At 37.8% G+C, this 12421-nt stretch overlaps 1 protein-coding gene across 3 annotated transcripts in view; it reads left to right on the top strand.

The window, feature by feature from the left end:
• Nucleotides 1-12022, top strand: part of wuho (tRNA (guanine-N(7)-)-methyltransferase non-catalytic subunit wuho) — a 43846-nt gene extending 31824 nt beyond the window's left edge. For all 3 annotated transcript variants that reach the window (XM_089093949.1, XM_089093951.1, XM_089093950.1), the window contains exons 3-4: nucleotides 6455-6687; nucleotides 11832-12022. In XM_089093949.1, the coding sequence (XP_088950075.1) occupies nucleotides 6455-6687; nucleotides 11832-11995 (397 nt within the window). In that variant the 3' untranslated portion in view covers nucleotides 11996-12022. The remainder of the gene's footprint in view (nucleotides 1-6454; nucleotides 6688-11831) is intronic.
• The last annotated feature ends 399 nt before the right edge of the window (nucleotides 12023-12421 follow it).

Raw genomic sequence — 12421 nt, 5'->3', positions numbered from 1 at the left:
ATATTGACTGATAAGTTGTGACGTACTCCTGTGCCGTATGACGAAAAAAACTGGGTTTGAAACCCAAAGCTAGTGAACATACCTGGAAGGTTAAACTCCCCAGGAAAACGCGACCTTGTGACTGCTTCCTTACTTTCTTTGTTTGAAAATAGTTACGAGACTCCGATGCCATTCTTGGCGCCGAAATTGAACCTCTGCTGGACGCTTTGTAGGTTGTGTACTACGAAACTTCTTGAAGTGGAATTTTAAGAGCCAACTTCCAGTTGGAAAGGCTTCAACGCAAGAATCGTTCTTTTCTGGTATAGAAAAACCACCGTAGGTTACTTAGCCTTGCTTCCCTATTCACCAACATCATGCGAAGTCGTAGCCTCTACCGTTAGCATCTGTCAAAAAAAAGCAGTGAAGCTTGGAAACAAATACACAGTCATCTGTCAGGATCTAGTTGTTTATGAAATAAGCTATGGCCTTCTAAAATCTCAGCCCGTAAAATTCTCTGATCTAGTTCTCTTATTGGGTGATTTTCACAAGCTCATGAACAATTTGAAAGTGGTTAGATCTCTTATGGATGGAGCAGGACTAAAAGAAGTTATTGTTGCGGCAGAGATTCTTAGGGAAGGTACTGCGAATAAGGTCCTTTTAGGAAAGGACATGTACCAGGCACTCCATGCTCACTTACAGGTCTAGAAAGGAATGAACGCACTCTGGTGGTAAGCATTTGAGAATAGGCTTGAAACATCCTGCTTTGTTTTAGTGCCTTCTACAGTCGAGAAACTTCGAATCCTGAGTGATGCAATTGAACGTTTCAAATGTGAATCTAGTTCTGAAGCATGTAAACAGATATGAGATGCGTTGGACAGCATTGCTCTGCTTTTCTCGAAGTACAACGAGTCCAGATCTACCATAAGGAATCATAGCCTCTGGATCAACTATTTAGATCTTATCCGTACCGGAAACGACCATCTTTATGCTGAAAGAACTGCGGACTGGGGATCACACTTAAACGCCACAAGAGAGATGATTCCGATTTTCTTCGCATCTAGAAACCATAAATACGCCGCAGCTGCGCTTAACTACCTAGAAGAAATGCTACGCCTGCCTGAAAAAGTGCCAGAAGTTCACAGAGAGTTTGTAAGCGGCAATTTTGCTGTTGGGAAAACAACCAATTCATTTTGCAGCATTGTATGTGATCTGGCCTTAGAGTCGACTATGAATCTGGACATCAAAGGTCATCGACGAGTTTCTGGTATCGTTGGTGCGACAACGAATGAAAATGCCCGAGCTCGATATCTGGCTACTGTCCCCTTTCTTGCAGCAGTCACCAGAACGGTGAAAGCAAACTTGAATATGGATGACGAGGCAATGAAGCATCATTAAGATACCATCGCGTTTACGAGTTTGACAATAAAAGGTGGAAATCGTGATATGGACTTGGAAGAGTTGTTCGGAAATACATTCAAGACGACGAGAACAGAGCTGAACAACTTTATGATAGGGGATACAGCTCCAGAAGCCGTAGCAAATAGTCTGCTGAACTTCCGAGACATTGGCTTTGAAGCCATGAGATTTTGGGGAAACTGAGCTGCTTAAAGGAGCTCTGCGTCTTGCAAATTCAGCACAAACTTCGTCCCTCTGTGAGCTGCTGAAGTACGAGCTACAACCATATTCGGCGTCACTTGCAGTATTATCATCAAGTCGTAGGGAGCCTCAGTTACGTACTGGCACAAAGTCAACAGTCTTGAAATACATTCTGCAACAGTCTGGCTTGCAGTAATGGCCAAAAAGGATTCCACATACGCTTTTTGAAGACTCTCCTCGATCTGGTTATATAGTTGATGTCATGAGTGTCATAAGGTGTTATCGACCAGAACAAAATGAGACGCTAGCAGATTTTGGAATAAGAGTTTACGGTGGGATTCTTAGGGACATACCCGAAGCTTGTCAGTCTATCCACTTGGCTGGTGACAGGTGTGACGGTGTTAGTGACAATAGAACCCGTGATGACTACTCGTTCAACCTCAAAGACGCATCTGGCTGTCGAGAAAGAAGAAGAGATCCTAGAGGAAATATTTCCAGCCCGTTCGCTTCCCAATCCGTTCTGGGACGGGATTGTCAGTAGTCGCTCAGCCAAAAGTCGACTCTTGAAAGTTCTTTTCGAGGTCTGGGAGTACAAAATTTCGACCCGTCTGATGGTTTATCTCGCTGTAGGTTTTGAGAGTCGACATAGAGCTGTTACGGTTACGCCCCATGGAAGCTCCGTTGATGACGATCTCTCGTCTGGCCATGAAGAAGCAGACACTCGGGTATTATACCACACAGTAGTTGCCGCAAGATGAAAGAGCACACTTGTGATAATACAAGCCAACGATGCTGATACCGTCTTACTAGCTGCATACTACTTCCAGTATCTTGCTAGTCTCAGCCTCAAGCAGCTCTGGGTTAAGTTTCCTTCCTACTTCATACCTATTCATACGGCAGCACAAAAACTAGGAGTAACATTTTGCAACGTCTTGCCGCTTGTCCACAGCTAGATTGGATGTGACACTACAAGCTTTCTGTATGAAATTGGAAAGGTCCGCTTTTTTCGACCTGCGAAGACTTTGGAAACTTTGTTGGGGTCTTTAGGTGATGAAGTTCGAGCTCTTGCAGAGAAGCCATCATCTATGCAAAGTTATGGTTTAGTCGACGTCTATAACCAGCTTGTGGTTACAGTGTATGGCAAAAGTGCGACTAACTTCAATATTCTGAAAGACCTTTGAGTAAACTTGTACCCAAGATTGGAGAATTTGCAGCGTTTACCACCAACTGATATCCAGTTTCCGCTTCATTTGAAAAGGTGCATGTTCCAGTCACTGATTTGGATCCAAAGCCACAAGCCCCGTATTGATTTATCTCAGGCTACCGATATGGGCTGGAGAATTGAAGATCATGAACTGAAGTCAGACCTAGTTTTTGTGATGCCGCATGGGCTAGCACCGCTTTCTTTTTGTAACTGTGATAAGACGAGGTGCAGCTCGCGCTGCATATGCTTCAAAATAGGTTTCTGTTACAGCGCATGCAAATAGGGAGCTGACCCCCAAAAATGCCTACTTTTCGATGTGAATCAGAACGAGTTCGAAGACAAAGAAGAAAAAGAGATTTGAGCCACGGTTTCATGTTCAGTTTTAAATTTTCGATTTTTTATTTGTTTTGATATTAAACTGCTAAGGCAGTCGTTTAAACCTTACTTTCAGCTGATCATGACAGTTACCGTCTACTACATCAGTGGCCGTTGACCCGATTGGATCATTGGCCCCTGCTATGCTGGGAACTAAAGAAAATAGTATCTTAAATCAGCCTTAGTCACCTCTGAACCACACATTCACACGGCTTCGCCACCTTGAGGATCGTATATGAGCCTTTGTAAGCCAGATGGTATCTACTACTTCTTTTTTTTTCTGTTTAAAAATATTAGTTGTATAGAATGTAAATACATGATTTGATTCAAAAAAGAGCGATCTATCGTTTGGTGAAATAAAAATTATAGGTTGTCTATCGAGTAAAACGCCACTATTCAGAAAATTTTCATTTTTGGGGAAGAAAACTTTCTTGTTCAAACGCTTATATATATTCTTGCAGATTCAAACCTTGACTTTGTTTTATTAACAACGTGTAAAGGACATTCTGAAGGTTCGAATGATCCGCAGTTTGATTCGTTTTCATTTTTTTTTTTTTACAGCTAAAAAAAAAATTAAAAAAACTTGGTCATTGTAGGCTAATTTCTGAAAGCAATGACGTTAATTAGAAAAAATAAATATTTGCTCAAGAATTAAGATTTTTTGGAAAAAAGGCAAATGGTTTGAACGTAATAAGGAGCAGGATTCAAATAAAGCATAAATAAAAATATACTTATGTAGGCACAAATTTTGGAAAAACCGAAAAAACTAAGAAAAAGTATATTAAAAAACCTTGTTTTCAAAATTAAATAGAAGTTAACTAAAAAAATAAAGGTTGTGGGGAAAAACTAAAAATACCAGGTGAAATTACTCATTCTTAGGATTCAAACTATGTCAAGTTTATAAAGTTTTCAGATTGTTTTACCGTGTAAAAAAAATCAAGAGCGGTATAATGTCGTTATAGGCCAAGTTTAACTTTATAGGCTAAAATGACCATGTTCTACACGCGTGCGAACTTGTGCACCCCGATATTCATTATCAGCGCCCCCGATTACCCTAGACTTCACCCTCAAACCAACTGCGGTGAATGTGAGCCACCCCTTGAAAGATAACTGACTATGTATTTTAATCAAGTAGCCTAGTACTACGTATGAAAAGTATGCAAGAGGATATGAATTTCCTTGTATACCTAAGCCTTTTTTGTTAGAAACAATTTCCAGAGTTGTTATGATGCATAAAAGTTTCTTGATATCCAAGCAGTAACTTCTTTTCTAGACAATGTAGAATCTATTTTTCCACCGCGGATAGACAGATCTTGATCTTTTAAGAACTGGAGCTGAAACTGGCTCTCCAGAAATAAAATTCCTTCGGTGATTTTTCCATTTTTATGTTTTAATTTTGGAAATTCCCTGTATTTTGTCTAAATTAAGTGTCTTAGCTTTGAAGCTAAACTTTTTAGAACTCAGATAACTTTGAATACTGATAGAACTTCATATAATCTCTTTGACAACCTAAGCAAAGTTTCTGTATCTCTCGTAAATTTGTGGGAAGTAATTCTATAGATCGTGATTTTGAAACACAGAAGTTTTGATTTTTTCCAGAATTTCGATTTTGGTGTTTATTGTATTTTAGACGTTTAATGTCATGAAAAGTAGCAAGAAAATATGCACTATTCTGTATCCAAAAATGTACCATACAATAAGAAATAGTTTCTAAAGATGTCATCGCACATCAATTTCCTTGACATCCTGACAGATGTGACTTTTCCTGACAGATGTGACTTTTTTCTAGACAAAGTAGAATTTGTTTTCTAAAGCGGATAGACATGTCTTGTTCTTCCAAGAACTGAAGCTAACATTTGTGTTTCCAAAATAAAATTCATTCTGCGATTTTTTTTTTATTTTAGGTGTTGATTTTATGAATTGGTGTACATGCCATTTGTTGTGTCTTCTTCCAATTTGTAAGATAACATAAGATAGGGCCTATTTATTTCAACCAAAAAAAAAACAAACAAGAAAAACCTCAAAAGCACAATCACAAATCCCCCACAAAGGCTCCACGACCTATATTATTTTTTATTTGAAACTTAATTTCGAAGCTTCAAATCTCTGAAACAATTTTCAATGCTTAAGAGAAACCACCACTTCCGTTAAATTTGTAGAGTGAACTGTCCCATGGATCTTCATTGACCCCAGCAAATAGTACACAGTCTTAATGCACGTAAAAACAAAACGATGTGAATGCAGAGTTTGAGGATTACTTGGTACATACAGAACTAATTTCAGATGCTCTCTAATTACATGTTTACCTTACAAAAACCTAACATAGAATAATCGTAAAGCATCCGCAAACGTGATAAGGGGGCAAACAAATTAATAACCCGTGAGATATAGTTGCATGTGTTGCTCTGCAACTGTGACCCGTGGATCACAGTTGCAGAGCAACACTCAACCGGGCCTTGGCACCAGAGGTATAGTTTTCCTTGTTTGTTGGAATACACTTGTCAACTTAACTTTTAAAGTGCTGCTGAATGATTTTTGTATGTTGATTTATAATAAGTTATTGTACTGCTACTAATATTCGACATAAAAAAGAACAAGTTCTCGATTTTTTGTTTAAAGAAGAAAAAAACAACCAGCCAAGATACCAGTGAAAATCCACCCCGATAGGTGTGTATTTTCCAAGGCCTTCAATTAAATGAATAGTATTCTATTATCTTTAGAACACGAATTTGTTAATTGCCATGTTTTGTCCTTTTTTTTCTAGAAGTGGAAAGAGGCGAGTTAGTTGCTATTTTTAAAGATGCTCAATTCTGGGCCCCCTCCCTCCTGGCTGGATGCTCTCAGAATATCTATCAATGAGGAGAGAAAAGTAATCTGACTAAAAATTGGCTATTTATAGCATAATGTGTTGCTACATGAGAACATAAGTAATTCTAGGTGAGAAATAGCTGTGGTAGTGTAATAAACTCGCAACCACCGAGTTTGACATCATATGCAAATAAAAGTTTGGTGGAGAACTATAAATGGATTACGATTTTTTATAGGTTTGAAAATTTGTCTCATTACTGCAAATGAGGTTTTTATGGTCCTGCAGAGAAAATTTAGGGACAAACGCAAAACGTTATAAGTAAGAGATCCCTTTTTATTAAAAGTATTATAATAAAATACATAAAAGGGTGCTATGATAAAGACGAGCCTGGGGTTCAATTAACCTTTAATATTTTCTAGAGATTTTGCTTGTAGTATTGGTTGTTTCTTGAATACTTTATGTGACATTTAACTATCTAATTTTCTTTCAAGTCCAAATGCACTTCTATTGTATTCCTATGAAGTCACTGATAAATCAGCCCAAGCTCAACTGTTGTGCCATTCTGAGATTCCAAGCAAGGTTGCAAAAGTTCTAAAAACAACAGATTCAGTTCTGCTTTTGACTTTGCATGCGGAAAAACCTTTGTTGCAATACAAGTACCAAGAGGGAAAGCTAGAAGAGTGTGAGTTGGTTTTGCAAAGTGACCTAGTTCCCAAGCTAAGAGGTAAGTAATTTAATTTATAAAACAAGATGTGAAAAATTTCTGAAGTTGGTTTCAATACTGAAATTAGCAACACTACTTTTGGGAGTAGTAATTTCAAAATTTGAAAATATAAAAATTCGAAAAAATGGAACACGTTGGGTCAAGTAATGTAGATTTTGTGTGAATTAACGTTGCGTATTTAATAGAAAGCTCAGGTGCATTGGTAAAACGGTCTCTGAGTCTCTTGAAATGGTTACGGAAAAACGATGTTGTATTCATCCGCTAATGATGGGATATTTTCAACCGGAATAACATGTTTCATAGAGGCAGGTACATTTTGCGAGCTTTAGTACCGTGGGATTGTTTGCAACAACCCTGCTATATCTTGCCCTTCTTTTAATTTGAAGTGTATTCTTTGACAAAAAAAACTGTTTCAATGAATGTAGAGCAGGATATGAAAACAGTCGATCGGTCTCAATTTACATAAATATTAGAGGGTTAAATTTGGACATCCTTGCTAATCTTTGTACTAAATTGGCTCGATTGTTGTTACTGAAGGCTTTTTACGGTGATTTATTTTATCGAATTGCATCGAAACAGCGTTGCATCATTCTAAAAAGTGAAGATGTTTGTTGAAAACTCGTTGACAAAAAGTATTTATTACTTGAGGTCCTGATGATGTACTGTTTTTCGTTTTGTTTCCAGATTATTGTTTTAGTACTATTTTTGGTCATGCATACATTACCACGATAATATACGTTTTGACATAGTAGTGTATAGAGCCTCTTTTGTAAAGGAAAAGTCAAACCTCCAGGTTGATATCCAAACCTGAAATACCCTCAGGAAGGTTTATATTAATATACCCCCAGAAAGGGGTATATTAATACCCCTTCCTGAAATATTAAAATCTTAGCTATTTTCTAAAATTTTCTAAATAATTCTCGGGCTTTTATTCGTGTTTTCTTTTTTTTGGCTCACCAGTGTTATCTCTAGAGCTAAAATTCACTTAATAATTACATATCTCTATGGATAGTTGACATTCTAAAATCTTGCTTACCCAGTTCTCAATTTATGTGGATTGAATGCCTCCGTTCTCTTGGGTAATGTTTTGTTGTTTTTGAAAGTTTGTCTTTTTATCCCTTTCATTTTCCAACCTTCTCCGTCTCTTTTATTCCTGTTTTAATCTGTACACTCTTCTTCTTTTTCTCAAAGCTTTCAATCAAAGAGATTGGAGAGCTGATAAGAGAAGAACCTTAAGTTAGTCTATAAGAAAAAGAAAAAAAAAACTACCCAACGCCAACTGCTAGACGTAAGAGGTATCTATTTAGAGAAGACTTCTACATTGATGGAAGTATTTTGCGTAAGTGTCTGTGATATTTGTAATTATAACTACGTTTTTCTATACACTAACACTTTTCTTTACGTTATGCAAAGAAAACCTCCACTTTTCATGACAACAAAGAGAATGGAAAACTTATTAGAGAGAAAGATTTGGTACTATAATACGGGCTTAATAGAAAGTTAAAATTAATAGTGTCTATGCCAGTGAGGTGATACCATATAGATCTAGAAAAATTCAAACCTGCCTTTTTGGAAGAAGTGGTTCTTCAGCTCAGTGTATAGCAAAAGATAGAAAAGTATGACTAATTTTTGGGGGGTTTTATAATTAACTTCTTGTGTCTTTAAGTGTCTTGGTAGGTAACGCTATATGGTGTTGTTTGCTGTTTTCTTTTTACAATAAAAAGTTCTTGAGTTTCCTCTCTTGGTTGTTTTCCTTTGTTCAAGCTCATTTCCGAGAAAGAAAGCAATCACAAACAACCAACCCAGTGTAGCGCATCTGATGGGAAATTCAATTTTCAATTGTTTTTTTCCCTTTGGATGACATACTTCTAATACAGCTTATCAGCCTTTCTTTACATGATACGAATACAATCGCAACTTTACTTCAAAGATTCGAAAAGAGTTTCTACAAAATAATGCTAATGTGTAAAAAACTTTCAAGGATCTAGATAGGATCTTAATAACATTCAGTTTTTGTTTTCGTCGGGAAACAGGCACTAGCGCCATATACTTACTTACTTAATCCTCATGCTGGGATCTAGGCAAGGATCTAGGCGTTTTTTTTTTCAAGGATCTAGATAGTACATTAATAACATTCAGTTTTGTTTTCGTCGGAAAACAGGCACTAGCGCCATATACTTACTTAATCCTCATGCTGGGGTGACATTGAGAGCGTCGTCAGCCTTCTCCACGTGGGGCGGTCTGCAGCAAGGCCCTATGCATCAGACAGCAAAATTTCAGCATGGTCCAGGATATTCCCGTGACTGTCACTCCACCGGAACTTGGGTCTTCCTCTTGGACTCTTCCAGCTACTGCTGGTTGGTTCAAAGTTGTAAAGCATCTGAGCCGGAGTAACGGCAGGCAATCGTAAAAGATGTCCAAACCAACGAAGTGTCCGCTCGGCAACCAGATGTGACAAAGGTGACTGGGAAGTCTTACTTCGTAGGTGATCATTGCTGACAAAGTTCGTCCATCGGATTCCCTCGATTGTCCGAAGCCGCTTAGATTGAATAGTGTTGAGACGGCACTGGACAGTTGCAGGCCAAGTTTCAGTTTCATATAGCAAGATCGAATAGACTGACCTTCCAAGGATCTTCATTTTGGTGGCTCGTTTGATCATTGGCTTCTTCCAAACATGGCTTAGTCTACCGAAGACAGCAGAGGCCTTGTCCTTGCGGCCAGCAGCTTCATGGTCGATGCACCCATCCGATGATCATATAATAGAACCAAGATAAGTGAAGTGGTCAACCACTTCGATTCGGTTTTGGGCGAACAAGTAATTAGGTGCACTACCATGACTTTCGTCTTTTTCCAGTTAATGGATAGTCCTGTCCTGGTAGCTTTGCCCAGAAGCGTGTTTAGAGCTATGAGCAGCTGTGACTTGGGGTTGGTGGCTAGTGCTATGTCATCAGCAAAGTCACAACCAGTGACAACTCTATCCCCGTACTTGAGTCCAAAGCTCAACTTTCGGGTTCTTCAATTCATAACATGATCAATAATACACTTAAATAGCCCAAGATCAACTGAACAATCTTGTCTGACTCCTGTTCTTATTGGAAAGAACGCGCTATGTCTACCACTTACTTTCACACAGCTTTCAGTCTCTTGATGCATGGTCTCTAGTAGGTGGACATATTTTGACGGGAGGCCAGTGTTAGAAAGGATATTCCATAGAGAATATCAATCAAATGAGTCGAATGCCGCCTTGGAATCGACATAAGCAATGAAAGCCTGCTGGTGGAACTCGTTCACCTTCTCGATGATTTGTCTTATGGAGAATATCTACTCTGTCGTTTATCGGCCAGGCATAAAACCAGCCTGCTCTACTCTGCACTTTCGCCGGAGGTGTGGAAAACAGCGACAGATAACTAGAGAGATTTGCCAGGCTACCGCTCTTCAACCTGCCTCTCTGGGTTTGGCAGCTCAAACGCGTGTGCCTGGAAAGTAAAACACTGAAAGACATGTTTTGAAAGATCAACAAAATTAAAGTGCAATTGATTTTTCAGAGCGAATCAGTATGACAAAGAACGTGCATAGGGATCGCTTGCAAATAGCGAAATTAAAGCATAATTTACTTTTATCAAAGAGCCAGAATGACACCCATAACTTTAGAGGTGTTTTCCAGTGACAATATGGTAGCAAACCAATAACCTCGATTGAGAAAAATTGAGGTTGGTATTATATCTCACTCGACTGCTTGTTGTATCGCGGCGCAAGTATGACGCGTAGAGATAGTTTGAAAATAGTCTTATTTTGTGTCTAGGATTTTGAGATTCCCGGTATAGATTAACTAAAGGCTGTTCTAGCGACCGTAAAGACTGTAGTTTAATCATCTCAATTGTAGTTTTGACAATGTTTCTCCGTAGCAACATTGTCGTCTTATGATCCACGGTCGCCAAAATTGATTAAACATCCCTGTTTCCGGTGAAATCTTCAAATATTTCTCAATAATCTAGATAGGAGCTGGAAAAGACCTTTAAACGAATAATCACAAGACTTTACAGAACAAGATTCTTAACATTATCACAAATGGCCTTAACGAATACTGAATCACAAGACTTTACAGAACAAGATTCTTTCCATTATCATAAATGGCTGTTCACTGGAATTCTTCCAAAATAAAGAAAGCGTTTGAATAAGGCTATCAAAATGGTGACTTTCATAATAAAGTACATTTTTGTAAAAAGAGCCCCACATTCATGAGGATACTTATTGAATGTTGAATTCCAAAATCCTTACACAAGTTATTTAAAATCGTTGCACAAACTTTTTGAGAGATATAATAAACGAGACTAATCGAGTTTTTCGCCCTAAAATTTTTGTAATTTTGTTTTCTAGAGGGTATATTTTTTTTTTTTTTTTTTTTTTTCATGCATGAATTCCTAATTTTGAAGAGACATTCTTTTGCTTATGGCTTAGAGAGCACTTGACGTATTTTTAATGGGTAAAGAGTGTATCTGTCACGTTTTCTAAATGTGAGTGCTCCTAAACATCTCTTAATTGAATACATGGATCTTAATCCAGTACATAAAGAATTGACTTGAAACCTTCTGGAGTTACTTGGAACAGCCAAAAGAAAAGCTTTAGAGGAACTGAAATGGAGGGGGGAGGTTGCCAGTGTGTCAACCTCTGCTATACGACTTTTGGACAAGTTACATGAAATCTTTATACACTAGGGCATTTTCAGAGGCGCATGTAACTCCTAAAATATGGGAGAGACTGACTAGAAACAGAGAGACTAGTACAGAATAGACAGAATATGTATCCACGCCTGCAATTCTCTCTAGAATCGATTCTCTTTGAGTCGAATCGCTAAAAAAAAATGTTGCCTCGAATTTTTTCCTAAAAAATTCTTTCCGTGGCGAAGAAACCAAAACTTACTATCACCACCCATGAACGTTAAATACACCCACCGATTTCAGGCATGAATTATATTACCAGCTAAGGTAAGTATACAGGAGAGGCTATACGAACATGTACAATGGCAGGTTACAGCGAATAACTTCCTTTAAATCCATCAATTATAGAATTTCCCTAGCTCTTAAGACTGCCCTTACTTGCCAGAAGTTTCCATCCTGTAATGTTTCATTTGATCTTTTTTTCAGAAACTGCTCAAATGGTTTACAAGGATTTCTCAGAATTTTATCACAAACGAATTGATAATGAAGGCGATTACAAACTAAGAAAAGATGAAAGACTGGAGCAGAAAAGGAAAGAAAGCTACAATTCTGAATCTGAAAGTGATGCAAAAGTTTTGAGGTTAAGCTAAAAAGAATAAACAAAATCCAGAAACTTTTTAATGTCTATCAAAGAATATTTAACCTAGCGTAGTTACATGAAGAACGTTTGAAAAATATTTTTTGCTATGATTTAATACTGCAGATTTTGGCCTCTAAGAGGCCAAAATGTGTTTGACTCCAATATCGAATACGTGCAAATATGGAATACGTGCAAATATGTACATTTTTATGCATAGTAGGCCTTAGAGTAGTAATTGGCCAGAGGACCATAACGACTATCATCGACCCTGAACTTGTTCCGCTACGCTCAATATATTTTTATATAATAGAAGTTTCTTCGAAAACCCACATTTTTTAAATTTTGGCTACAATAGACCGTTGTTCGCTCTTTACCAGCCCAGCGTTTGATAACTTAAAATAGTTAATGAGCATAACATAAAGCGGGAAAAGTTACG

This window comes from Artemia sp. Qi Xiang Cuo, chromosome 9 (genome assembly GCF_049724085.1).
Source record: "Artemia sp. Qi Xiang Cuo chromosome 9, ASM4972408v1, whole genome shotgun sequence".
Classification (NCBI taxonomy): domain Eukaryota; kingdom Metazoa; phylum Arthropoda; class Branchiopoda; order Anostraca; family Artemiidae; genus Artemia; species Artemia sp. Qi Xiang Cuo.
The sequence above is the reverse complement of the archived record's forward strand: the minus strand, read 5'-3'. Positions and strand labels throughout refer to the sequence as shown.